This window comes from Mauremys mutica, chromosome 17, assembly GCF_020497125.1.
Source record: "Mauremys mutica isolate MM-2020 ecotype Southern chromosome 17, ASM2049712v1, whole genome shotgun sequence".
In the NCBI taxonomy this organism is placed as follows: domain Eukaryota; kingdom Metazoa; phylum Chordata; order Testudines; family Geoemydidae; genus Mauremys; species Mauremys mutica.
Window position 1 is genome coordinate 28,269,456 of NC_059088.1, and position 26,337 is coordinate 28,295,792.

The window sequence follows — 26,337 nt, forward strand, 5'->3', positions numbered from 1 at the left end:
TACTGGCAGGAAAAGTTGCTCAGTGAAAATAGTGTCAACAATCATAAATTATTTGGGTTGGAAGGGACCTCAGGAGGTATCTAGTCCAACCCCCTGCTCAAAGCAGGACCAATCCCCAAATGGCCCCCTCAAGGATTGAACTCACAATCCTGGGTTTAGCAGGCCAATGCTCAAACCACTGAGCTGTCCCTCCCCCCCCGATCTAAGTGGAGCAGCTGAAACTCCAGGAGAAGGGGCTAGCGCTGGCCCCCCCGCCCTTGGGTTCCCTGCTGCTCTCCCTTCCCTTCTCCTCTCAGCCTTTTGGGTCGAAATCTGGGCTAAACCCCACTGTTGTTAAGGTCCCTCTGGTCTGCTGGGCTGTGGTGGAGCCCAGGCGGTGCCAGCTCTGTGGAGCAAGGAGGGGGTCACGCCGCATGAAAGCCGGGCCTGGCTGGGGGGCCAGGTGGAAAGACGAGCGGCAGGCGCTAGAGGGAGGCAGCTACAAACTGCCACTTTCCCCCATCGTTCTGGGTCCCGTGGCCTCAGTCCCCTCCAGTGCAGCCTTAGGCTGCTCTCTGCAGCCCTGCCCCAGATGCTGGGTCTCTCCCCCACCCAGGCCTGCTGCTAACCCCACTCACTGCCCCCTGCCCAGTTCCAGAGCCTGGGTTACCCCCAGCCCCGCTGCTAGCCCCACTCACTGCCCCCTGCCCAGCTCCAGAGCCTGGGTTACCCCCAGGCCCCCCCCCGCCCTGCTGCTAGCCCCACTCACTGCCCCCTGCCCAGCTCCAGAGCCTGGGTTACCCCCAGCCCCCCCCCCCGCCCTGCTGCTAACCCCACTCACTGTCCCCTGCCCAGCTCCAGAGCCTGGGTTACCCCCAGCCGCCCCCCCCCATCCCTGCTGCTAGCCCCACTCACTGTCCCCTGCCCAGCTCCAGAGCCTGGGTTCCCCCCCGCCGCCCCCCCCATCCCTGCTGCTAGCCCCACTCACTGCCCCCTGCCCAGCTCCAGAGCCTGGGTTACCCCCAGCCCCCCCCCAGCCCCGCTGCTAGCCCCACTCACTGCCCCCTGGCCAGCTCCAGAGCCTGGTGTACCCCCACCCCCCCCCCCCCCATCCCTGCTGCTAGCCCCACTCACTGCCCCCTGCCCAGCTCCAGAGCCTGGGTTACCCCCAGGCCCCCCCCATCCCTGCTGCTAGCCCCACTCACTGCCCCCTGCCCAGCCTGGGTTACCCCCAGCCCCGCTGCTAGCCCCACTCACTGCCCCCGCCCAGAGGCATCTGCCCTGTGCCCCCCCCCCCAGCTCCCCGCCCCCTGCAGCCCCCCCGGGGCCCAGCCCGGCGTGGGGCGGGCTGAGAAATGTGTCAGTCTGGGGAGCTGGCAGCAGCCCCGACTCGCTATGGTAGCTGGGTCGCTATTGGCCTGGAGCCGGGCGACCGCCCGTCACGGCGCCTCCCATTGGCTGCCGGGCTCCAGCGCCTCACGCGCTCCGGCTTCTCCTTTTGTTATTGTAGCGAACAAGTTGCGAAGCGGGGCCGGGCCGGGGGCGCAGCCGGGGGGATGCGGCGGGCGCCGGGGCCGGCGTGAGGCGAGACGGGGCGGCGGTGAGTACCCGGCCCGGCCGGGCCCGGCAGCTCCCCGGGCAGGGACCCCCCCCCGATCCCCAACCCCGGGACAGGGACCCCCAGATCTACCCCCCCCGGGCAGAGACCCCCGGGCAGAGACCCCCCCAGATCTACCCCCCCCCGGGCAGAGACCCCCCCCCAGATCTACCCCCCTCGGGCAGGGACCCCCCCAGATCTACCCCCACGGGCAGGGACCCCCCAGATCTACCCCCCTCGGGCAGGGACCCCCCCAGATCTACCCCCACGGGCAGGGACCCCCCCAGATCTACCCCCCGGGGCAGAGACCCCCGGGCAGAGACCCCCCCAGATCTACCCCCCCAGGCAGAGACCCCCGGGCAGAGACCCCCCCCAGATCTACCCCCCCGGGCAGAGACCCCCCCAGATCTACCCCCCCCCGGGCAGGCACCCCCGGGCAGAGACCCCCCCAGATCGACCCCCCCCGGGCCGGAACCCCCGGGCAGAGTCCCCCCCCAGATCTACCCCCCTCGGGCAGGGACCCCCGGGCAGAGACCCCCCCAGATCTACCCCCCTCGGGGAGGGACCCCCGGGCAGAGACCCCCCCAGATCTACCCCCCCCGGCAGAGACCCCCGGGCAGAGACCCCCCCAGATCTACCCCCACGGGCAGGGAACCCCCAGATCTACCCCCCCAGGACAGGGATGCCCAGATCTCCCCCCCGGGCCATGCAACCCCAGATCTACCCCCCCCCCACGGGCAGAGACCCTGACCTACCCCCCTGGGCAGGGACCCCCCAGATCTCCCCCCCCCAGACAGGGACCCCCCAGATCTACCCCTCAAAGCAGGGACCCCCCAGACTAACCCCTGGGGCAGGAATCCCAGATCTGCTCCCACCCCAAGCTGTGCAGACCCCAGATCTACCCCCCCACTCCCTTCAAGGGGCAGTTAACCCCACCCCCACCCCTCCACACACACACCCTAGGGTCAGTGCAGACCCCAGATCTACCCACTCCCCAAGGCCAGCCCTGGTACATCATGGCTGAGACCCAGACCCTTCCCCCAATCACTATACTAATGCATCCCACACCCAGATTCGATGAACCCCCAAACCCGGCCCATCTACCATGCAGCTCCGAGCCCTGCTCTCCCCAGGTGTCATGCACCTGGGTTTAATGCACCCGGCCCGGCATTCCCCCGGGGGTAATACACCCCCAAACCCAGCCCGGCATTCCCCTGGGGGTAATACACCCCCAAACCCAGCCCGGCACTCCCCCCAGGGTAATACACCCCCAAACCCAGTCCGGCATTCCCCCGGGGGTAATACACCCCCAAACCCGGCCCAGCACTCCCCCGGGTCTAATACACCCCCAAACCCAGCCCGATACTCCCCCGGGGGTAATACACCCCCAAACCCAGCCCGGCACTCCCCTGGGGGTAATACACCCCCAAACCCAGCCCGGCACTCCACCCAGGGTAATACACCCCCAAACCCGGCCCGGCACTCCCCTGGGGCTAATAGACCCCCAAACCCAGCCCGGCACTCCCCCGGGGCTAATACACCCCCAAACCCGGCCCGGCACTCCTCTGGGGGTAATACACCCCCAAACCCAGCCCAGCACTCCCCTGGGGGTAATACACCCCCAAACCCGGCCCGGCACTCCCCCCAGGGTAATACACCCCCAAACCTGGCCCAGCATTCCCCTGGAGGTAATACACCCCCAAACCCGGCCCGGCACTCCCCTGGGGGTAATACACCCCCAAACCCAGCCCGGCACTCCCCCCAGGGTAATACATCCCCAAACTCGGCCCGGCACTCCCTCCAGGGTAATACATTCCCAAACTCGGCCCGGTACTCCCCCGGGATAATACAGCCCCAAACCCAGCCCGGCACTCCCCCGGGATAATACAGCCCCAAACCCAGCCCGGCACTCCCCCCAGGGTAATACACCCCCAAACCCAGCCCGGCACTCCCCCCAGGGTAATACACCCCCAAACCCGGCCCAGCACTCCCCCCAGGGTAATACACCCCCAAACACAGCCCGGGACTCCCCCTGTTTGAAAGGAATCCCTCCTGGATTCGCCCTGGAAGCTTTTACCGTTCACCCCATGTACGATGGGCCTGTGGAACTCATTGCCACATGGGGTCAGCGAGCTGAGCAGGATTCAGAGAGGGGTCTGGCGTCGACGTGGCTAGCAGGAGCACCTGCAGCTCCGCCGACGACCCGAGCGTTAATCCACCAGCCCCTCACGGGTGGGCGGGGCAGTCGGACCCTTCCCCGCTGGGCAGGTGAGCCCCTGAGTCGGGCGCTCCTGTCTCCGCAGCGTGTGGCCTGGTGGTCAGGGCGCTGGTGTTGGCATCGGCAGCCCTGGGTTCGATCCCACCGCTGCCTTGCCGGGTGATGTCACTTCGGCCGCCCCACGCTTTGGGGCTCTGCCGCAGTGAGCGCGAGGGGCGAGAGAGGAGCTTTGCTGCCTGCTCCGGAGCTCCTGCCCCCGAGCCACTGGCCAGTTGCCGTACGGGGCTGTCGGTCTGGGCTGGGGGCCAGAGGATTCCCGGACGTGCAGGGGCAGCAGTAAAGCCCCTAGTGGCCGGGCCCCTTTGCCTGGGTGCCCTCGGAGCGCAGGGGATCGCGCTGCCTGGGGCTGAGTTTCAAACCCTCGACGGGCGGTGCCGGGTCCCGGGCGCAGGCTGCGTCTGGGGCAGGAGCCGGCGTCTCTTACAAAGCCCAGCACGGGCGCGCTGAAGGCCTGGAGCAGGACGTCGGCGCCCTGGCCTGGAGAGGAGCAGAGGGAGCTCGGTCCCCGGGGCCTCTCCTGGGCTGGTTGGGAGCGGGGGCTGAAGGGATCTGCGCTGGGCCGCCCGGGATGGGCCGTGGCGAGGTCAGAGCGGGGCTGGAAACGCCTGGTGGGGATCCTGGCTCCGGCACTGACTCAGGCTTCGTCCGGGCCAGAGTCCCAGCTGCGTGGGCCGTGGCCGAGGAAGGGGGAGGCTCCCCCTCCCCGCCCCCCCGTGGGTTAACTGGGGCAGCTCGGCGGGGGCTGCTGGCCAGCCGCTTCCTCTTGGCGAGCTTTTAGAAGGTGCTAATTAGACCCGAGTGAGTAGCTGCCCTTTGATCCCCCGTCTAGGAAGGCCCCAGTGCAGCCGAGGCCTCGCTCTGCAGCCTGCACCGGGCCCTGCCCTGCTCTGTGCCTCAGTTTCCCCATTTGTGGACTGGAGATGAGGGGCGGCTGTGGCTAGCGAAGGGCTGGGCACTGACGTCCCTCCTGCGGTCTCAGAACTGGGGGGGTCCCCCTCCCCGAATCCCCACCACAGGCTCGCTGGTGGAGCAGGAGAGAGGGCCCAGCGCCCAGGGGATGGGGATGGAGGAAAGCTCTGGATGGGGGAGTTGCATTGGCAGGGCGCTGGGCGAGGCTGCAGCGGAGGGGAGCGTCTCCTTCCTGTAGCAGCGCCGGCAGCTGGGGTCCCCCGGGGCACCGTCTCGGGGGCATCACTTGTGGGCAGACGCCCAGCGGGTGACTGGGCAAGGCGCCTGTGCAGGCCGTAGCATGGCGACTCGGGGGATGCTTCGAATACCGGGGCCCGCGGGGTCAGGGAGTGGGGGCCCCTCACTGGTCCCAGGGAGAGGGGTGGGCAGAGCTCTCCCCGGCAGTCAGTGCTGCCCCCAGGGCCCTGGCTCGGTGCTAGGGGGCGCTGTGCTGCAGGGAGTGGGAGCCCGGGCCCTAGGGGGTGCAGGGAGAGGGGTGGGGGCTGGGTCGGGGGTGCTCTCCCCGGCAGTCAGCCCTGGCCCAAGGCGGTGCCGGGAACGGGGACACGGTAGCAGTCGCTCTGTCGCTGCAGGGAACGTGTTCTGGTTCGTTGAGCTGCATGTCTGTGGCCGTCCCGATCCCCCAGCGCGGCTCCCGAGAAGCAAGGGCTGGGCCCCGGTGTCCCAGCCTAATTCCTGCTGGAGAAATTCCAGTCTGCCTTGCGCAGCCCCTTTGCAATTGCAGCCGGGTACAAGATTATTCTTTCTCTTCCCCTTCCAGCCCATGGTGCTGCGTCTCTGTGAGCCGGTGCACAGCGAATGCCCTCCGCCCCAGAGCTGGCTGCAGTTTAGTGGCAGGTTAGTGGTCTGTGATGGAGTGCAGCGCCTCCGCCAGGCGGGAGAAACTCGGGTAGTTTTTGCCCGAGCCAGTACTTAGCCCTTGGCTGGTGCCATGGGAGGGCTGTGCCAGTGTGGGATAGCCCCTTGGTGCTCCCCCGTAGGGCATCGGCTCCCTGCTTTACAGGGGGGTGCACATGATGCCGAAAGAGGTGCAGCGACCCTCTCTGGCGAGCGGAGACGCCTTCAAGGCACCGTGCATCATTTCACTCCACACAGCGCTTGGCTTGTGTGCAGTTCTCCCCCGCCCCCCTCTCCCATCGCCCGCCCCCCAGCGCGTCGGGACGAGCACCCCATGCTCAGATCTGCAAAGCCCTCGGCAGCCTGTGGTGGCTGCAGGTACCGGCTGGGCGAGACCCGCCTTCCTGCTGGTGCAGAGTGCGCCCCTCGCAGGATGGGCAAGCGCTGAGAGGTGCCAGCGCCTCGGGGCTTGTTCAAAACCGGGTGGTTCTTAGACCGAGGTTAGACGATAGGGAAACTGAGGCACAGCGGTGGGGACGTAATTGGCCCAAGGCCGTGCAGCCAATCAGTGGCAGAGATTGGGCCTCATTCCCTGCTTGTCCCTTAGCCCATGCAGCAGCCCGCCTGGGAGCGGGGGTGTGGGACCCAGAAGCGCCCCCCCCGCCCCCCCCCGGATTCCAGCCATGGACGACAGCCCAGCTAAACGCTAGCGCTCGGGTGCGGGGGGCTGGGGGAGGGACACTCCGGATCCCGTCTCGGACAAGTCGAGCCGAGCGAGGGTTAAAGTTTTGTTATGTCTGCTGCGTGGCCAAGGATTTTCCCAGGGCCTGGGTGCGTCGCGCCCGCCCGCCCGTGACTCAGCCGTGGGGCGGCTGCGGAACAATAACAGAACTCCTTTTGGGGAGTGTCTGGGGCCGCTGGGCTGGGCCTGGAGCCACGGACGCTGGGGGAGGAGGATGCTGAGGGCCCCCCGGCACCCAGACACTCCCCCCCTCCCTTGGCGCGGCAGGGCTGCGTGCTGCGTGGCTGAGTTACACTCGACAGGAAAGCCCTGGCTGTGGCATTCCCGGGGCTGAGCAGCCCAGCAGGGGGTTTGCCGCATGTCCCACAGCGGCTCGGGGCCCAGAACCCGCCCCCCGGGAACAGGGGTATGATCCCCCCGTGCACACTGACACCTGCTCCCTCTGGATCCTCTCTCTCCCCTTGCCCCCTTTCATCCATCCCGTCGGGCAGGGACGCACCCTGCGAGCTGAGCCCGCGCCAGCCCCACTGCACCCCCAGCCCTCGATTCGGGGGGGCCAGTCTGCCATCTCCCCTGAAGGAGCTGCCTGGTGTCTGCGGCTGGGACTGGGGCCGGTAAGTATCGGCCGAGTCGAGCAATCCGCTCCGGAGGGACAGTTCAAACCACGTGCTTGATACGCTTCTCCCCCAGGCCTCGGGTGGTTGGGCCCGGCAGCCGGACTCCTGGGTTCTCTCCCGGTCTCTGCCACAGGCTTCCTCTGCCCCAGGCGTGTCCCGTTTCTGAGCCTCAGTTCCCTATCTGTGAAATGGGGGAAGTGCCTCCCCCCCCCCCCCCCCGCTGTGCTTGGCTCTGGTGGTGGCGACTCTCGGGACGGAGCTGTCCCTGTTCGTACAGCGCCTGGCACAGTCCTCTAGCTCGGGGCCTGGAAGTGCTCCTGCAGTGCAGACAGGGCTGACTGCTGGCAGAGCCGGGCCGGGCGCTCGGTGCTGTACAAGCCATTGCCCCGGGGGCTGGCAGCCTGCCCCGGAACGAGGTTCTCACTCTGCTTGGTGACGGTGCAGCGGTGGCCGAATGAGGCCGGGATCCCAGGGCTCTCTGCATCACCCCACCCAGGGGCTCCCCTGGCTCCCCTGGCTGCTGCGATGGACCCCAGGGGCGAAGGAACCTCCCCATTCTCACTCCCCAGGTCAACCCTGCCTTTAAACGTCTCCTCCTTGTTTGTCCAGCAGCAGGCGTTAACCATTTCACAGCCGCTGGCTCGTGCAGCAGCAGCCTGCGAATGTTGGCTGGCTGGGCTGGGCTGGCTGGAGGAGCCAGTTAGGTGCAGATGGGGAGAGACTGGAGAGCTATGGGGGGGAACCCCATGGAACCCCTCTGAGAAGCTCTCCCCCCGCCCTGGATTCCATCTACCCCTCCCTGCCCTAACTGGGGGCTGTTCAAAGCGGCGGCTGCATACCTCCCCAGAGGTGACCGCATTACATTGGGCGGGAAGTATTTCCAGAGTATATTGGTGGGGGCGGGGGGGATTTTTCTGGCTGGAATACGGACACCCAAGGCAGGATCCAGCGTGGGCTCAGTGTAACTTCTGGGGCCAAGGGAAATGGATTCAATTTGGCTGGACTAGACTGTAAATCCTCAGGGCTGGGGCACAGCACGCAGGGACCCTGCTCTTGGGGCTTTTGTAGTAGGAATAATTCATAATTCTAGCAGGCCTGGGGTGCTCCGAAACCCCCTTGCTTAGGGCAGCGGTTCTCAGCCGGGGGACATGTACCCCTGGGGTACACAGAGGTCTTCTGGGGGTGCGTCAGCTCAGCTAGAGATTTGCCTGGTTTGACAACAGGCTACATGAAAAGCACTAGCGCAGTCAGGACCGACCAAGCCCTGTGTGTCTATATATACTGCTCTGTGCACTGAGGTGTGAGTACAAGGTTTCGGGCCCGTGGGTTCCCGTTATAATGCCGTGCTACAGCGCGTGTCCGGTCCTAGCGCGCTGGGCCACTGTCGTGTTTTGATGTCGGATTTTGTAAGCACGTCGTTTTGAAGTGAGGTGAACCTTGGGGGTGCGCAGACCAATCAGGCTCCGGGCACGCATGGCGCGGCGTGTGCTGTGGGGGCAAAGCCCCGGCGGAGATCAGGGCCTCGTGCTGGGCAGTAGACACGCGGTCCCCCAGCCCATGAGTGTACAGCCCGGCAGGGTGGGACAGAACAGGTGGGAAACTGAGGTGCAACGAGGTTAAGTGAGTGGCCCAGGGCCATGCAGGGAGTGTGTAGCAGAGCAGGAAGCGGACTCCAATCTGCAGGGCCCAGCCCAGCCGGCCGTGCGGTGTTGTGTTGTGTTGTGTTGCTCTCCCTGCGCCAGGCTGGGGAGGGTCTGGGGGCTCAGGACCGTGCAGCGTCTCGGAGTGGGGGGATTTGCTCCCGGTGCGCATGGACGGCGTGGGGGAGGGCAGCCTGTCTGTGCCCTTGACAAGTGCGTGAGCCGGGCAGGACCAGCGCAGACCCCACGTCACCCTGCCGCCAGCAGCCCAGCTGGCCGGGGGAGGTGTCAAAGGCACTGGGGGGTCCCGTGCGGGGAGGGGGAGGGTCTCAGGCAGTGCAGGCAACTGAATGAATGAGCCCTTCCCCCCTCACCCCCAACGGGCCTCCCGGGATCTCCAGACCTGTCCCCTTGGACTGCGGCTGGGAGCTGGCTGGGGGGCGGGGTGTCATCCTGCTCGGGGTGCCACAGTTTGGGTTCCTCAGTTTCCCTGGGATTGTGTTAGCGGCAGGGGGGAGGGGTCCAGCCGGGCCACCTCGACTCCCAGCCCTGTGTGTCTATCAGACGGGGAGGGGCTGGGAATGGGAGATTTTGGGGGGGGGGGGTTCTTAAATTCCTGTTTGACAAATATAATAGAAACATCAAAAGTGCCCCCCCCCAGCAGAACAGACGGGGCGTCTCGGCCTTGGGGATCCCTCCAAGAGGTCGTTTCTTCTGAAACCCTAAATCTGGGCCGCGGGCACTGAAGGGGGGGGGAGAGCCCAGCGTGAGTGAGCGAGTGACGGGTTAATGAGCCCCCGGCCCCGCTCGCCGTGTGCGCCCGCCCGCAGCCCTCCCCCCGGCCGAGCAGCACCGTGTGCCGCGCACATGCTCGCGCTTGGGACGGGCCGAGCCGACTCCGGCCGAGGTGAGTGATTTCCCGGCATGGCTGCCAGGAGCGGGGGTGGTTCCCGTCAGGGCTTGGCCTGTTTGTGACCAGCAGAATCGGGGCCCCGTCCCGCCCCCGAGGAGCCGCGCTCTGGCTGCTGGCCTGGGATGATCGCAGAACCCCCTGTTCCGCCTGGGGGGGTCCCAAGTGAGCTGATGGAGCGGGGGTGGGATGTGCCACCCCCCCCCCCCCCCCGGAAACGAGGCTGTTGCTTCGTTAGGGAAGACATGGGATTGAAATGCAGGGGGCTCTGCCCTGCCTAGCTCAGGGCACCCTGGTGCTCTCCGCTCCCCCCACGCACACAGCCAGGCTCTGCCCCGTTCCCCTTGGCGTGCCCAGCCCAGCACTCGAGAGCAGTGGGGAGCCCTGTGCATGGCAGGACATGGGGGTCGCCTCACACCCTCTAGCTGGGGTTATAGAACCCAGGAGTCCTGGCTCCCAGCCCCCCCTGGTGCTGCTCTAACCACTAGACCCCACTCTTGTCCCACAGCTGGGAAGAGCACCCAGGAGTCCTGGCTCCTAGCCCCCTGCTCCAACCACTGCATAACCCACTGTCCCATTCGGCACGCCTGTGCCGGAAATGCTCTGACATGCCCCATACGTGGCCGCCCGTCTGTGGGTTCCGGGGCCAATCCTCTAGTGCTGGGACCCAGCCGATCCCCCGCCCTGAGCGATCCCTGTGTAGGGGGAGGCCCCCACATCCGCTCCGTCAGGCTGTGCGAGCTCTGACCCGCCTGTGACCTTCCCCCACAGACCCAGTCTCCCGTTTAATGTGGTTAATTCCCGTCTGGGTGTCTCCATGCCGAGCTGGATGCACTGGCGAGGAGGGGCTGGTTGCTCCTGTTTTCCCTAATTCTTCACAGCCTTTGCTGAGAGCCGGGGCCGGGCGCAGAGACCTCTCCTGGGCCCCAGCAAATCCAGCCCCGGAGGCAGGATCCAGCGTGGGCTCAGTGAGACTTGTGGGCACTGCGCTGGTCTGCAGCCTCCCCGGTTAGATGTGCTGCAGGTTGGTCTGTCCATCCGTGAGGTGTGTGTGTCGCCTTCCAGCACAAGCGCAGCTCAGGGTTATCTGTATCCCTGCAATGTCTTGGGGCCCCCGGCCGGGCCGGGCACCACGCAGACCCCGGGCTGGGATCGGGGCCCCTGGCCGGGCCGGGCACCACGCAGACCCCGGGCTGGGATCGGGGCCCCTGGCCAGGCCGGGCACCACGCAGACCCCGGGCTGGGATCGGGGCCCCTGGCTGGGCCGGGCACCGGGCACCACGCAGACCCCGGGCTGGGATCGGGGCCTGGGCCGGGCACCGGGCAGACCCCACGCCGGGACCGGGGGCTCCGGACGCGCGTCGCGCAGGCACAGTGGGAGCTGGCAGTGTGACTAGACACAGGGTGGAAGAACGGAAGGAGCGTTATGGGGAAACTGAGCCACAGCGAGAGGCAATGATGGGCCCAAGGTCATTGGCGGGGTGGGGCTGTGGCAGGGCTGGGAAGCCCCCTTGGTCCCAGCTCCCTGCGTCCCCCTCCCAGGGCTGGGAGTCGGTTTATGGACGTCAGGCGGCCGATCCCTGGCACCGCAGTGACCTGGGGCGTCGGGGACACTAGGGGAGGGTCCCGCGTTCTGTCCGGGGGTGGGGGGGCAGAGCCCCACGGTCTGCACAGGGCAGCCAGGGCCTGAGGCTCTAGCACTGAGGGGCTCGGACGGCCAGGTGGGGCAGAGCTGGGAGTGGAACCCAGGCATCCTGACAATCCAGCCACCCCCTCGAGCCGGGGCTCTGGGAGCTGAAGCTCAGCAGAGAGGGGGGGCTGTTTCCTAGCTCTGCTAGGAGCCTTCCCCCCAATCCCCGGGGCCCGGGGCCCTCTCTGGACCTTGCCGGGAGCTGGCACTGCAGTGGGGGCTGACCCGGGTGGGGACTTGGAGTCGGCCGTGTCTCCCGGATGCTCAGGCATGTGTCTAGCAGGGGCTGTGGGGTCGGGGGGCTGCCTGCTGAGACTGGCATGTTACCGAGCTGTCCTGGTGTCCAGGCCACTGCTCCAGCCACTAGGCCCCACTCCTCTCCCAGAGCCGGGGATAGAACCCAGGAGTCCTGGCTCCCAGCCCTCTGTTCCAGCCACTAGGCCCCACTCCTCTCCCAGAGCCGGGGATAGAACCCAGGAGTCCTGGCTCCCAGCCCTCTGCTCCAGCCACTAGGCCCCACTCCTCTCCCAGAGCCGGGGATAGAACCCAGGAGTCCTGGCTCCCAGCCCTCTGCTCCAGCCACTAGGCCCCACTCCTCTCCCAGAGCCGGGGATAGAACCCAGGAGTCCTGGCTCCCAGCCCTCTGCTCCAGCCACTAGGCCCCACTCCCCTCCCAGAGCCGGGCGGCGGTGGGCACTGGGGGTGACGCCTGCCCCGCTGCGCTGTCTCTGCAGGCCAAGCAGCACCATGTCCCTGAACCCCCCCACCAGCAACGACGCCTGCCTGAGCATCGTCCACAGCCTGATGTGCCACCGGCAGGGCGGGGAAAACGAGACCTTCGCCAAGCGGGCGATCGAGAGCCTGGTGAAGAAGCTGAAGGAGAAGAAGGACGAGCTGGACTCGCTCATCACGGCCATCACCACCAACGGTGCCCACCCCAGCAAGTGCGTCACCATCCAGCGCACCCTGGACGGGCGGCTGCAGGTAATGGGGCTCCCCGCACCGGGAGGGCAGAGAACCCTGGAGTCCGGGTGCCCAGCCCCCCTGCTCTAACCACTGGACCCCACTCCCCACCCAGAGCTGGGGATAGAACCCAGGAGTCCGGGCGCCCAGCCCCCCCTGCTCTAACCACTAGACCCCACTCCCCACCCAGAGCTGGGGATAGAACCCAGGAGTCCGGGCGCCCAGCCCCCCCACCCGTGCCCCCCAAACCAGGACGCCCTGCTGGGGAGGTCTGGACAGAGGAGTTGAGGGTAAGTTGGGGGGACGCCAGGGAGGGAGGCTGCCCATAGGCAGGGCGCCAGGGGGGTGAGTGCAGGGGGGCTCCGTGGCACGGCCGGGCACCGTGGGGGCCTGGGCTCTCGCTCGCTCGCCCTGGAGCTGGGTTTTTGTGACTGGCCCTCGGGGGCAGGGGATGAGGGGAAGAAGGGGGCTGGGCTGGCACTGGGGGAGCAGAGGCCCCTCTCCCTGTGAGCTGCCGGCTCCGGACTCCCCCTCCCCTCCCCTCCCCTCCCCGGCTCTGCACCGGACCCCCCCTTTCCGGGATGAGTCACTGTCTGGCAGCATCAAAGGCAGCAGGAGGGGGGGGGTGTCTGGAAGCAGCAGCCAGCGAGGCTCATGTGGGGCAGGCCCCCCAGCCCTGCGAGCGGAGACGGGGGCAGGGAGGCCCAGGAGTCTTTCCGCCCCCACCCCAGTCAGACCCCCGCCCAGTACGGATGGGCTCCCCTGGTGCGGGGGGGACTGGTCCCAGGTTCCCCTGGGGGAGGGGCTCTGTAGCCTGGGTGGGGTGGGGTGGTTGTGCCCCATTAGCAGAGGGGTGAGGTTCGAGCAGCGCCCCCTAGCGGCTCTGCCGGGGGGGGCAGGATGCCGAGGTGCTGAGCCCTCCCAGTGGCACAGGGGTGGGGGGCAGGGGTCTGCCGGGCCCAGCGGAGCCGCAGCCTCTCTGCTGACTGGGGCCGAGGGGGTGGGGTCCCCGGGGGCTGCTCTGGGAGGTGTCAGGTACAGGGGGAGCCCCGGCTGTTTGTAAGAGGTGGGGGCAGGGGAGGGGGGCACTTGGTGTTGTGAGTTGGGGGGAGGCTGGTTCCTGGCGGTGGGGGATGCAGGGGGCAGTGGCAGAGGAGGAGGGAGCTCTGTGAGGGGGGAGGGGACCCTGGGGAGGTTGCAGGGGGCAGTGGTGATGGGGGAGGGGAGCTCTGTGGTGGGGGAGGGGCCCTGCGGGGGGCTGCAGGGGGCAGTGGTGACGGGGGAGGGGGAGGGGGAGCTCTGCGGTGGGGGAGGGGCCCTGTGGGGGGATTGCAGGGGGGAGGGACCGTGCGGGGGGGGGGCTGCAGGGGGCAGTGGTGACGGGGGAGGGGGAGGGGGAGCTCTGCGGTGGGGGAGGGGCCCTGCGGGTGGTTGCAGGGGGCAGTGGTGACGGGGGAGGGGGAGCTTTGCGGTGAGGGAGGGGCCCTGCGGGGGGGCTGCAGGGGGCAGTGGTGACGGGGGAGGGGGAGCTCTGCGGTGGGGGAGGGGCCCTGCGGGGGGGCTGCAGGGGGCAGTGGTGACGGGGGAGGGGGAGCTCTGCGGTGGGGGGCTGCAGGGGGCAGTGGGGACGGGGGAGGGGGAGCGGGGCGGGGGGGGAGGGGCCCTGCGGGGGGGCTGCAGGGGGCAGTGGTGACGGAGGAGGGGGAGCTCTGCGGTGGGGGAGGGGGGCTGCAGGGGGCAGTGGTGACGGGGGAGGGGGAGCTCTGTGGTGGGGGAGGGGCCCTGCGGGGGGGCTGCAGGGGGCAGTGGTGACGGGGGAGGGGGAGGGGGAGCGCTGCGGTGGAGACGGGGCCCTGCGGGGAGGGGGGATCGGGACGGCGCCACCGCAGCCCTGTGACTGGATGGGTTTTGACATGTCCTCACAATAGGATAAACAAAGACGTGGGCGAGGGGTGGGCAGGCCTGGGGGGGGTGTCCGATTACATCTGGAGAAGGGGGGGGGGGCTGCACAGCCCCAGCTCCCGCCTGTGTCTGCAGGGGCCCTGGGGCTGTGCTGGGGGGCGAAGGAGGAAGCACCGTCCCATCCAGTGCCGGGGTCTGTCTCCTCCCTGGTGCCCGTTCAGCAGCCCTGCCTGCACCCCACCTAGTCCCCATCCCCCGCAGGCAGGACGCCTGGGTCCCCTCTGCACAGGCTGCATCTAGCCCCCAGTGAAATACATGGATCTTGGTGCTCCCCTCCCAGAGCCGGGGACAGAACCCAGGAGTCCGGGCTCCCAGCCCCCACCCCGCTCTAATCCCCCAGACCCCACTCCCCTCCCAGAGCCGGGGACAGAACCCAGGAGTCCGGGCTCCCAGCCCCCACCCCGCTCTAATCCCCCAGACCCCACTCCCCTCCCAGAGCCGGGACAGAACCCAGGAGTCCAGGCTCCCAGCCCCCCCGCTCTAACGTCCCAGAGCCGGGAGAGAACCCAGGAGTCCTGGACCCCACTCCCCTCCCCTCCCAGAGCCGGGACAGAACCCAGGAGTCCAGGCTCCCAGCCCCCCTGCTCTAGCATCCCAGAGCCGGGAGAGAACCCAGGAGTCCTGGACCCCACTCCCCTCCCCTCCCAGAGCCGGGACAGAACCCAGGAGTCCGTCTCCCAGCCCCCCCACTCTAATCCCCCAGACCCCACTCCCCTCCCAGAGCCGGGACAGAACCCAAGAGTCCGGGCTCCCAGCCCCCCCGCTCTAATGTCCCAGAGCCGGGAGAGAACCCAGGAGTCCTGGACCCCACTCCCCTCCCAGAGCCGGGAGAGAACCCAGGAGTCCCGGCGGCCGGGCCCCAGCCGTCCCCCTGCCCGGCTCCCCCTCTCTCCGCCCAGGTGGCCGGCCGCAAGGGCTTCCCGCACGTGATCTACGCCCGGCTCTGGCGCTGGCCCGACCTGCACAAGAACGAGCTGAAACACGTCAAGTTCTGCCAGTTCGCCTTCGACCTGAAGTACGACAGCGTCTGCGTGAACCCCTACCACTACGAGCGCGTGGTGTCGCCAGGCCTGGGTGAGCGGCGCAGGCGGGCCTGGCACCGAGCCCGCTGCCCGGGGTGGGCATGGCAGGGACCCCCGGGCGGCCGGCGTTCTCGGGCCCTGGGGATCAGGGTTGGGGGTGGCGCAGCTCCCGGAGGTTGGGGGAACATCCCCCCTTTCATGTCAAGCCCTCTGGGGAGCCGGGAGCCCCACAGTGCTGCTGGGGTGCAGAGCGCGCCCACCCTGCCATGCGGGGAGCAGCTCGGGAACGGCACCGCAGGCCCGGAGCAGCGTGTGCCCCTGGCACTGGGGCAGGCCCTTCAGAGCTGGCCCCCCAAGGCATGCACTGGCTCCCCCACCCCCGGCACCTGGCTAATGCGCCGTTCTCTCTCTGCTGCAGGTCTGAGCATCCAGAACACAGGTGAGGGGCCCCGTGTGGGCCTGGGCCGGGGCCGTCACTGGGGTGTCCCTATGACACAGGGGAGCAGAGCCTCGAGGGTGTGGGGAGCTGGGGGTCCCTGCGAAATGAGGGGAGCTGAGCCCTGTGGGGGCGAAGCAGAGCCCCAGGGGGTGTGGGGAGCTGGGGGGTCCCTGTGTCACAGAGGGGAGCAGAGCCCTGGGGGTGTGGGGAGCTGGGGGTCCCTGCGAAATGAGGGGAGCTGAGCCCTGTGGGGGCGAAGCAGAGCCCCAGGGGGTGTGGGGAGCTGGGGGGTCCCTGTGTCACAGGGGGGAGCAGAGCCCCAGGGGGTGTGGGGAGCTGGGGGGTCCCTGTGTCACAGGGGGGAGCAGAGCCCTGGGAATGTGGGGAGCTGGGGGGGTCCCTGTGTCACGGGGGGGGCAGAGCCCTGGGGGTGTGGGGAGCTGGGGGTCGCTGTGTCACGGAGGGAGCAGAGCCCTGGGGGTGTGGGGAGCTGGGGGGTCCCTGTGTCACGGGGGGGGCAGAGCCCTGGGGGTGTGGGGAGCTGGGGGGTCCCTGTGTCACGGGGGGCAGAGCCCCAGGGGGTGTGGGGAGCGGGGGGGGTCCCTGTGTCACGGGGGGCAGAGCCCCAGGGGGTGTGGGGAGCTGGGGGGTCCCTGTGTCACAGGGGGGAGCAGAGCCCTGGGGGTGTGGGGAGCTGGGGAGTCCCTGTGTCACGGGGGGGGCAGAGCCCTGGGGGTGTGGGGAGCTGGGGGTCGCTGTGTCACGGAGGGAGCAGAGCCCTGGGGGTGTGGGGAGCTGGGGGTCCCTGTGTCACAGAGGGGAGCAGAGCCCCAGGGTGTGTGGGGAGCTGGGGGCTCCCTGTGTCACAGGGGGGGCAGAGCCCTGGGGGTGTGGGGAGCTGGGGGGTCGCTGTGTCACGGGGGGGGCAGAGCCCAGGGGGTGTGAGGAGCGGGGGGGTCCCTGTGTCACGGGGGGGGCAGAGCCCGGGGGGTGTGGGGAGCTGGGGGTCGCTGTGTCACGGGGGGAGCAGAGCCCTGGGGGTGTGGGGAGCTGGGGGTCCCTGTGTCACAGAGGGGAGCAGAGCCCCAGGGGGTGTGGGGAGCTGGGGGGTCCCTGTGTCACGGGGGGGGCAGAGCCCCAGGGGGTGTGGGGAGCTGGGGGGTCCCTGTGTCACAGGGGGGGCAGAGCCCTGGGGGTGTGGGGAGCTGGGGGTCCCTGTGTCACGGGGGGGGCAGAGCCCTGGGGGTGTGGGGAGCTGGGGGGTCCCTGTGTCACAGAGGGGAGCAGAGCCCAGGGTGTGTGGGGAGCTGGGGGCTCCCTGTGTCACAGGGGGGGCAGAGCCCCAGGGGGTGTGAGGAGCTGGGGGTCGCTGTGATGCCCATCACCCCCAGCCCTGCGGGCAGTGACCCCGTGGTTTCTCCCCCCGCAGCACCCCCTGCCCGCCTGGTGAAGGAGGAGTTTGTCCATGACTGTGTCCAGATGGAGGTGCCCACGGGGCTGGGCTCCCCCACCAGTGACCACGGCCCGGGGGCCAAGCTCCCACCCCGGGGGATGCCCCCCGCCGAATCCTACCACCAGCCACTGCCCCCCCTCCAGCTGCCCGAGCCCCCCCGCGCCCCTGTAAACATCTACCCCACCCTGCCCATGTCACCCACGGGTGAGTACAGCGCCGGGCCCGTCTATGGGGCGGGGGAGTGTTGGGAGGGGCCGGTTCTTTCTCTCTGGACTGGTCTGGAGCCCGGAGGGGGTCCCAAGGCCCCCCCCCCACGTTAGAAGGGCCGTGTCGGGGTCCCCTGCCCAGCGGGTGGCACTCTGGCTGGATCGGGGGGGCTGCAGCGGCAGCCGGCTGATGGGTGTCTCTCCCCCTCTCCCCAGCAGTGGCCCCCGGGGGCTCCCTGTTGTCCATGGCACATGGCGAGGGACTGCAGCAGATGGGCTCCCCGCGCCAGCCCATGGCGCCCACCCCACCCCCAGCCCCCCCAGCCTCGCAGCAGAACGGCTACCCCGCGCCCCCCAAGCAGTCCTACCACAGTGAGTACCAGAGCTCAGCCGGGATGGGGGGCAGGTCGGCCGCAGCGCAGGGGGATCAGCTGCCTGACTCTGGTCGGCACAGGTGGGGGCCTGGCATGGGTGTGCCCCAAATTCCTCCCCATCTCGGGTGCAGCACGTCGGGGGGGCTCCCCGGGCTGGGGGGGCGGGACATTGGGCTCTGGGTGGGGCGGGCTCCTCACTCTCTGCCCCCTTCTCAGACACGACAGCCAGCTGGACGGGCAGCAGCACAGCAGTCTACACCCCCAGCCTGGGGGGCCAGCAGCCCACCCCCCCGCCGCCCCCTCCACCGCCGCCGCCGCAGAACGGACGGAGCCACCCGCAGCCCCCGCTCCATCACCCCAACCACTACTGTACGTCTGGGGGGGGGTGGCAGAGCGCTGGGGGGCGGGCATGGCGGGGGGTGGGGGTGAGCCCACCGCCGGCCCTGGTCCTCAGCAGCTAATCGCTCCCTATTTCCATAGTCCCCCCCGAGTGCTCCTGCCCTGGTGAAATGCAGCCACTTCTGGGGAGGAGGCCAGCGGCGGGAGCTATGGGGCGGGGCAGAGTCAGCCTGTTACCTACGCGCCCTGCTGGGCCTGGAACCCGGCCCCAAGGCTCAGGCCCTGCCGCTGCCCCAGCTGCCTCCGCTCCCTGCAGCTGCCTGACCGAGCCCTTCTCTGTCCCCCCAGGGCCCCCGCACCATAACGCGGCTCCCTACCAGCAGCCAGTCTCCAGCCACCCCGGTAAGTGACGCAGCCACAGATCCCCCCGCCAGCCCCCCAGGCCTCCCTGAGCTCCGCCCCTTGCCCCCCGCAGGGCCGGAGTTCTGGTGCTCCATCGCCTACTTCGAGATGGACGTGCAGGTCGGGGAGATCTTCAAGGTGCCGTCCAGCTGCCCCGTGGTGACGGTGGACGGCTACGTGGACCCCTCGGGGGGCGACCGCTTCTGCCTGGGGCAGCTCTCCAACGTGCACCGCACGGATGCCAGCGAGCGGGCCAGGTGAGGGGGGGGCGGGGGCAGGGAGGTGCCGCCCGGGCGGGCCCCCCCCGGGCGCCAGGCTGAGCCAGGCTTCCTGTGCCGCAGGCTGCACATCGGCAAGGGGGTGCAGCTGGAGTGCCGGGGCGAGGGCGACGTCTGGATGCGCTGCCTGAGCGACCACGCCGTCTTCGTGCAGAGCTACTACCTGGACCGGGAGGCCGGGCGCGCCCCGGGCGACGCCGTGCACAAGATCTACCCCGGTGCCTACATCAAGGTAGGAGCAGGGCGGCGGGGGGGGTCGCTGCCCCGGCGGCTGGGTGTGGACAGACCCTCCGGTTCCCCGGGCTCCAGCGTGTCGCCCTTAATCCCCAGGGGCCGTAGGAGTCGGGCCCCGGCGCTGACGCTCTCACCCCCTCCCAGGTGTTCGACCTGCGGCAGTGCCACCGCCAGATGCAGCAGCAGGCGGCCACGGCACAAGCGGCAGCTGCGGCACAGGCAGCGGCGGTAGCGGGAAACATCCCGGGGCCCGGCTCCGTGGGAGGCATCGCACCGGCTGTTAGTAAGTGACCGGGGGTGGAGCCCGCCAGAGGTGGGGCCACGGGGGCCTCGTCCAGACTGGAGGAGTATGAAGGGGGGAGAGCGGGTGGGGGGGCTGCGTGGCCAGGGGTCTGGGAGATGCCACTTGGGATAAGGGAGCAGTTGGGGTCCTGGTGGGTGGTGGAGGGTAGGGCTGGGAGCCAGGACTCCTGGGTTCTCTCCCTGGCTCTGGGAGGGGAGTTGGGGCTGGTGGGTTATAGCAGGGGCGGCTGGGAGCCAGGACTCCTGGGTTCTATCCTTGGTTCGGGGGCAGGGGGGCGAGTGGGTCTTGGGTTTAGAGTTGGGGGGAGGGGAAAGCCAGGACTCCTGGGTTCTCTCCCCGGCTCTGGGATGGGGAGGGTCTGATGGGTTAGAGCAGCGGGGGGCTGGGAGCCCGGACTCCTGGGTTCTCTCCCCGGCTCTGGGAGGGCAGTGGGGTCTGATGGGTTAAAGCGGCAGGAGCAGGTGCAGGACTCCTGGGTTCTCTCCCCGGCTCTGGGAGGGCAGTGGGGTCTGATGGGTTAAAGCGGCAGGAGCAGGTGCAGGACTCCTGGGTTCTCTCCCTGGCTCTGGGAGGGGAGGGGAGGGGAGGGGGGCTGGTGGTTAGAGCGGCGGGGGCTGGGAGCCAGGACCCCCAGTATGTCCCAGCAGTGAGGGAGGGGCCCGCATCCCCCGCACTCCGACCCTGCCTGTCTTTCCGTTGCCCCCTCCCAGGCCTCTCTGCTGCCGCCGGGATCGGCGTGGACGACCTGCGGCGCCTCTGCATCCTGCGTCTGAGCTTCGTGAAGGGCTGGGGGCCGGACTACCCCCGCCAGAGCATCAAGCACACCCCCTGCTGGATCGAGGTGCACCTGCACCGCGCCCTGCAGCTGCTGGACGAGGTGCTGCACACCATGCCCATGGCCGACCCAGGCCCCGTCAACTAGTGGGGCGCCGCCCGGCCACGGGGCTTCCAGCCTCTGCTTTAAAGGGCCGGTGCTGCCTTCAATCCGTGAGCGTCCATGGGGCCTTATCTTACCATGTGGGGTGCCAGGACTCCCTCCGCCCCCACGAGCGTGCCCCTCCCACTGAGCCCTGAGCCGGCTGCCACCCCGAGCCAAAGCGAGCCGGCCCCATCGGCGCGTCCCGGCTGCAGGGAGTCTCTGGGCTCGGTCGAGACTCTAACAAGGCAGCGACTGCCCAGATCTGCTGGTCCCCTCTGGGCTCTGCCCCGGCTCGCTGGGGGGCCAGGACTCCTGGGTTCTCCTGGGGGCTGGGTCTCTTCCATCTCTGTGAGCTAGGAGGCGTTTCAGCCTTCCCTCCCCTGCTCCATCACCCACCCCAGCCCTCGGGTGACACGTCCTCCTCGCCAGCCCCTTTGCCCAGCGCTCGGCCAGGCGCTGCCCTGCGGGGAGGGGTTATGGGCGGCCGCTCTCCCCCCCATTAAACCCCTCCCGGGCGCACTCACTTCTTGGGGTGGTTTGATTTAAATTGTAATAAAAAGCCAAATAACTAGGGCCCTACCGAATTCACAGCCGTGAAAAACGCGTCCCGGGCCGTGAAATCTCGTCCCCCCCCCCCCCCCCGTGAAATCAGGTCATTGTGTGCTTTTACCCCAGGCGATGCAGATTGCACAGGGACACCAGCGTTCCTCAGAGTGCGGCTCCTGACCCAGAATGGCGTTGCAGGGGGGTGTCACAAGGTTATTTTAAGGAGGTCGCGGTATTGCCACCCTCACTTCTGCGCTGCTGCCTTCAGAGCTGGGCGGCCGGAGTGCAGCAGCTGCTGAGTGAGGGCCCAGCTCTGCAGGCAGCACCGCAGAGGTAGGGGTGGCAGTACCACAACCCCCCCCCCCAACTCCTACAAGTACAACACTGTGAAATGTCAGAGTTAAAGAGCTGAAATCATTAAATTTACGGTTTTTTAAATCCTATGACCGTGACATTGACCACAATGGCCGGTGAATTGGGTAGGGCCCTGCAAATAACTAAAAGTACCAAAAAGCCCAGCCCGGCACTGCTGGGGCCTGTCCGCCTTGGCCCACTGCAGGGAGCGCGGGTAAGGGGGGATCCTGTAGCCAGTGCCCCCTTGTGGCCAGCTCTGTAGGTGCCGCTCATTGGCCTGCCCTGCAGTTCTGCCGTTCCCAGGAGCGCCCGAGGTCGGCTGGGTTTGCACCATGGGGAGCGTCTCAGTCCTGGGCCAGGCGCGGGGAAGGAGCCGGGCAAGTGGCGTGCTTTCCTCCCAGGCACTGGGCCCTCTGTGAGCGGGAATTCAGACACTTCATGTGGCTTTTTTAATTGTTATTTAAATGATCTGGGTTTTTTCCACTGGTCTCATGTCTGCTCCTTCCCGCCAGGGCGCGCTGGGGCGTGGGAGGGGGAGATTAGCTGGTTTCTTTCCCCGCAGCAGAGGCCGAGATGGGGGCAGCCACTCAGACCCGGTTACCTGGTGCTTTCTGTTCTTGAAGCTCTGTCCCAGCAGCTGCTCCACTAGCCAGGCAGGGAGGCGAGGTATTTGGGTCATGCTGCAGAGAGGGAGACAGGACGCCTGGGTCCCATTCCTGGTCTCAGTCCCATGGGAGCAGAGCAGAGCCCGGGGCTGTCTGCCCTGGGTCCTGTCTGTGCCAGTGGCCGGTTGGGGGAAGTGCGGGACCCCTGCACTGATGGGGTCAGCTGCTGGAGCCAGGTTCACGCTGAGGCAGGAGCTTTTCTCTAGGTTATTTTGTGTAACTGGATATTTCTGTTCTCCATGAAACCATCTGCATCCACCTGAGTCCTTGGCCTAAATGAGAGCTTGTGGCAGAGAGTTCCAAAGGCTAAGTGTGCTTCCTCTGCTACGTAAGCCAATGGCCTCCTTTCCTCAGCAGCACACAGTGAGCCAGGCTCCTGAAACCTGCCACCCCCTTCCTGCCCCCTGGCTCCCAGTCCACCACCCTCAGTCCTGCTTGGCTGCAGAGTGGGTATGGGCTGAATCCGCAGTCCTCCTGTCGTGACAGATGCTTATGGAGCCCTGGGCCGTGGGGCTGGTCTGTTGGGGCTGGAGCTGTGAACTGGGTCTGTGCAGTTTGCGGGAAGCTCCCTGATTCCATGCAGCCTGCACACATTGCAGCGGGGCCACACAAGGAGGCTGCCAGGCCTGAAGGCGTCACTGACTCCTGTCCGAGGATGGCCAGGGCAAAGATGGGCCCTGCCCAACAACAGGCAGATCAGCCCCGGGGTAAGGAAAGCGGCACAGCCAGTGCGGCACGAGGCCAGCTGGCAGGAAAGGGGAAGCGAGGCCTTTAAAACACTGGGGAAGAGGCTTCAGAAATGTTTTCTCTCCTCCAGCCAGGGGAGGTTTGTGCCTCTCTCCCATCCAGGAGGAGCCCCGCCAACCGCACCCACCACCCGCCTGTCTCCCAACAGCTCCTGGGGGCCGTGCTACGTGTTTCCTTGGCTAGCCCCCCACCCCCTCAACATGCTATAAAAACTCCACAACCCACCTGCGCCACAACTTCTTCTGCATATAAAAGGCAGGGCCGGCAGTAGGAGGTAGCAAGCAGGGGCCTAGGGGTGCCGGGGGCCGTTAAAAGTCCGGTGGGCAGCGCAGCGGGGCGAAGGCAGGCTCCCTGCCTGCACGTGGTTCCCAGAAGCTGCCGGCACGTCTGGCTCCGAGGTGCAGGGGCGGCCACGGGGGGCTGCGCGCTGCCCCACCCCAAGTTGTCTGGTAACATGGCCAATGGGAGCTGCGGGGGCGGTGCCTGCAGGCGAGGGCAGCGCGCAGAGCCCCTGGCTGCACTTAACCTAGGAGCCGAACATGCCGGCCGCTTCCGGGAACCCCGCGGAGCCGGGGCAGGCAGGGAGCCTGCCTTCGGGAACCGCCTGAGGTAAGTGCCGCCTAGCTGGGGCTCTCACCCTGAACCCCCTCCCACATCCCAGCCCCGATCCCGCACCCAACCCTCCTGCCCCATCCCAGAGCCCCCCCCCCGCACCCCAAACCCCTCATCCCTGGCCCCACCCCAGAGCCCACACTCCCAGCCGGAGCCCTCACCTCCTCCTGCACCCCAGCCCCCTGCCCCAGCCCAGGGATAGTGCGTGACGGGGGGGGGCACAGAAAAGGGGTGGGGCCTCTTGGAAGGGGCAGGGGGTGCTTAGCCGCTCAGGTTTCAGCCCCGCATAGTGGGGCTCAGGCTTCAGCTTTCTGCCCTGGGCCCCAGGGAGTCTAACGCCACCCCCCCACCCCCGAAACCTGCTCACGGCCCCCCCTTGAGAACAGCTGGTGTAGGGAACCCCCGGGGGGCGGAGTCCAGATGTGAGGGGGGTTGGGGAGGATGCCCCGTGTGCTCGGCGCTGCCTGGGGGTGGGGCAGCGCTGGCTCTGGCTGCAGGGGGCTCGCCCCCCATGACTGAGGCGCATCTGGACTGAGAGTTCTGACCCCTGGGAAACTACATTTCCCAGAGGCCTTTGCAACAGGGACACAGCCCCGGCACTACATTTCCCAGCGGGCTGCGCGGCAGCGCCGTTGCCGGCCCCCCCGGAACTACATTTCCCAGGGGGCGCCGCGCGGACACTCCGCTTCCCGGCAGGCTGCGCGGCGGGGCGATGGCGGCGCTGGCCGGGCCTGGCGCGGGGACCCCGGGGTCCGGGGCTCGCGACCTCTTCGCCGAGGGGCTGCTGGAATTCCTGCGCCCGGCCGCGCGCCAGCTCGACTCGCACGTGCACGCGGTCAGGTGCCTGATGGGGGGCGGGGCGGGCCAGCTGCAGCTGGGATCTAGCCCCACGGGATAGGGGGGGCTGGGACCGGGCTGGCCAGCTGCAGCTGGGATCTAGCCCCACGGGATAGGGGGGGCTGGGACCCGGGGGGGGGGACAGGCCAGCTGCAGCTGGGATCTAGCCCCACGGGATAGGGGGGGCTGGGACCCGTGGGGGTGGGGGGGCAGGCCAGCTGCAGCTGGGATCTAGCCCCACGGGCTGGGGGGGCTGGGACCGAGGGGGGTGGGGGGGCTGGCCAGCTGCAGCTGGGATCTAGCCCCACGGGATGGGGGGGCTGGGACCGGGTGGGGGCGGGGGCGGGGGCAGGCCAGCTGCAGCTGGGATCTAGCCCCACGGGCTGGGGCCCGGGAGTGGGGAGGCACTGGATGGTGGGAGGTGCCTGGGCGGGGCGCTGCGAGGGCTGGGGCTGCGGGGGAAGGGGAGGCAGGCCTGCTGCAGCTGGGATCTACCCCATGGCGGGGGGAGGCTGGGCTGAGCCCAGTGGCGCTGGGGGTGTTGCCCGGGCTGGGGGTCGCCCAGAGGCTCCCCGGGAGTGGGTCCGGGCAGGCCTCACTGGGCTCCCCTGGCTGGCTGGGGCCGGGGTGGGCAGCAGCACTGACTGATCACCTTTGTGCTTCCCCAGGGAGAGCCAGGTGGAGCTTCGGGAGCACATCGATAACCTGGCCACAGGTGAGCCCACGTGCCGCTGGGCGCGGTGCCGGCTGAGCGGCCTGAAGGGGGTGAATCCCCCAGGGCGAGGTGCTTGGGCCAGCGTGGGGCACGTAGGGGAAGCAGGATCCCGGCACGGGGTGGCGCTGAGCACAGCACGATTGGTGGCAAGGGGACGGTAACTGTTGACAAGGTTCCCCAGGGGAGCCCCTTTGCTCGGCTGGTTAGCTCCGGCCTGGGGAAATACATTGCAGCAAGGGCCTGCTGTGTTCTGCGTGGGGTTTGGGGACGGGGTCGGGGGAGCCAGCCTGCTCCTGCCTGGCACTACAGTGTCCCTTCCCTCAGAGCTGTGCAGGATCAATGAAGACCAGAAGGTTGCGCTCGACTTGGACCCATACGTGAAGAAGCTGCTGAACGCCCGGCGCCGAGTTGTGCTGGTCAACAATATCCTGCAGAATGCACAGGTGGGTACCTCGCCCCCTACCAGGTGCAGCAGGGGGACCCTGCTGGGCTCTGCAGGTGGGAGGGAGTTTGAGAACAAACCCCCAAGCTTTTGAGGGACTCTGAACTGATCCAGCTGCCACTGAGGACGCTGGAGGCTCAGCCTGGAGTCTGCTTCAGACCCACCCCCTACGGCTGACATGGAGGGGCTGAGAGCTTGCAGACTTCTCCCGGCTCTGCCATCACACGCGCTCGGCTGTGGGCCTGCCAGCCTGGCTCAGGATGGTGGCCGCAGACTTTGGCCCTGCAAAAATTGCTGCTCCTGCCTGAGCAGCCCTGCTGCTCCTCTGAGGATTATTGTGCTAGGCCCTGCCCCAGAGCACTGCCCTGGGAGCTGCCTTTGGAAACTGACCGGTGCTTTCACTCCCCCTGAGGCAGAGAGAATCCCGAGCTCCTGGTTGGCAGCCTGGGGCAGCAGCCCCTTTGTGCTAGGAAGGCTAGAGGTGCCATCCAGAGCCTGGGTATGGGAAGGAATCCATTTCCAAGGGACTAGGAGACTTCACCCTCTCATGCAGCTGTGGGTCTGGCAGGGCTACATGGGAAGAGGCAGCATTTCTGCTACATGAGCATTACCTCCCCCCACAGGAACGGCTGAGGAGACTCAATCACAACGTGGCCAAGGAGACTGCCCGCAGGAAGGCCATCCTGGAGGCCTCCGGTGGCTACCCCCAGGGCTCGCCCAGCAAGTGAAGCATGGGGGGAGCCTGGCTGGACTGATGCCCAGTGGATTCTAGAGCTGGTACTAGAAGTTCGGGGGGAGGGGGAGACAAGAGCACCCGGCCCTGCAGAGCTGAAGTTAGGGTGGGGGGGGTGGGACTGCAGGGGAGAGATGCACAGCTGGGTGTCACATGGAGGGGTAGAGCCGCTCCCACCTTCCATGCTGCTTTTAGGGAGAGCTCAGCAAGCTGGGCAGGTGGCCCTTTCCTTGTCATCTGGTGAGAGGTAGCACCTGCGAGTGTCTCCTCCACTGGTCAGGGGCTCTCAGACCTGCTGCCCCCACGCTCCGTACAGGTGGCTTGTACTAACGTAAGCTCCATTCATAGAGCCGAGGGGCCTATGTACAATAAAACTGCCTATTGCTTATGACTGGTGAGTGATGTGTAGGGCGGGGGGGAGAGTCCTGCTAGAGCTGGGTGCTCATGGACCTGCTGCACACACTGTTCTCTCCCGCCCGCCGGAGGACACTGCTTTGACAGACACAGCAGTCTCTGGAGCCGGGGTGGCCAA

At 67.9% G+C, this 26,337-nt stretch overlaps 2 protein-coding genes across 5 annotated transcripts; both read left to right on the plus strand.

The window, feature by feature from the left end:
* Window positions 1-1,492: 1,492 nt before the first annotated feature.
* Window positions 1,493-21,023, plus strand: LOC123351826 (mothers against decapentaplegic homolog 4-like). Of its 4 annotated transcripts, none has more exons than XM_044991485.1 (14): window positions 1,493-1,579; window positions 5,584-5,660; window positions 6,894-7,016; window positions 11,994-12,243; window positions 15,084-15,258; window positions 15,625-15,645; window positions 17,075-17,302; window positions 17,521-17,676; window positions 17,895-18,047; window positions 18,366-18,419; window positions 18,493-18,676; window positions 18,761-18,929; window positions 19,076-19,214; window positions 19,946-21,023. In XM_044991485.1, the coding sequence occupies exons 2-14, from the start codon at window positions 5,587-5,589 to the stop codon at window positions 20,155-20,157; spliced, it is 1,938 nt and encodes a 645-aa protein (XP_044847420.1). In that variant the 5' UTR covers window positions 1,493-1,579; window positions 5,584-5,586; the 3' UTR covers window positions 20,158-21,023. The 4 variants fall into 4 exon arrangements, with proteins under 4 accessions (XP_044847420.1, XP_044847421.1, XP_044847422.1 ...); XM_044991486.1 differs by having other exon boundaries at window positions 17,524-17,676; XM_044991487.1 differs by lacking the exon at window positions 6,894-7,016 and having other exon boundaries at window positions 1,496-1,579.
* A 2,729-nt stretch (window positions 21,024-23,752) lies between these two features.
* Window positions 23,753-26,196, plus strand: SNAPIN (SNAP associated protein). Its single transcript, XM_044991841.1, has 4 exons — window positions 23,753-23,918; window positions 24,584-24,630; window positions 24,955-25,073; window positions 25,696-26,196. Exons 1-4 carry the CDS (start codon window positions 23,791-23,793, stop codon window positions 25,798-25,800), a joined length of 399 nt encoding a protein of 132 aa, XP_044847776.1. The 5' UTR covers window positions 23,753-23,790; the 3' UTR covers window positions 25,801-26,196.
* The last annotated feature ends 141 nt before the right edge of the window (window positions 26,197-26,337 follow it).

Coding starts and splice junctions, on each gene's coding strand:
- LOC123351826 (XM_044991485.1), top strand. CDS start 5,587: ATGGTGCTGCGTCTCTGTGAGCCGGTGCACAGCGAATGCCCTCCGCCC. Junction 5,661..6,893: donor TGGCTGCAGTTTAGTGGCAG/GTTAGTGGTCTG, acceptor CCCGTCGGGCAG/GGACGCACCCTGCGAGCTGA. Junction 18,677..18,760: donor GATGCCAGCGAGCGGGCCAG/GTGAGGGGGGGG, acceptor CCTGTGCCGCAG/GCTGCACATCGGCAAGGGGG.
- SNAPIN (XM_044991841.1), top strand. CDS start 23,791: ATGGCGGCGCTGGCCGGGCCTGGCGCGGGGACCCCGGGGTCCGGGGCT. Junction 23,919..24,583: donor TCGCACGTGCACGCGGTCAG/GTGCCTGATGGG, acceptor GTGCTTCCCCAG/GGAGAGCCAGGTGGAGCTTC. Junction 24,631..24,954: donor CATCGATAACCTGGCCACAG/GTGAGCCCACGT, acceptor CCCTTCCCTCAG/AGCTGTGCAGGATCAATGAA.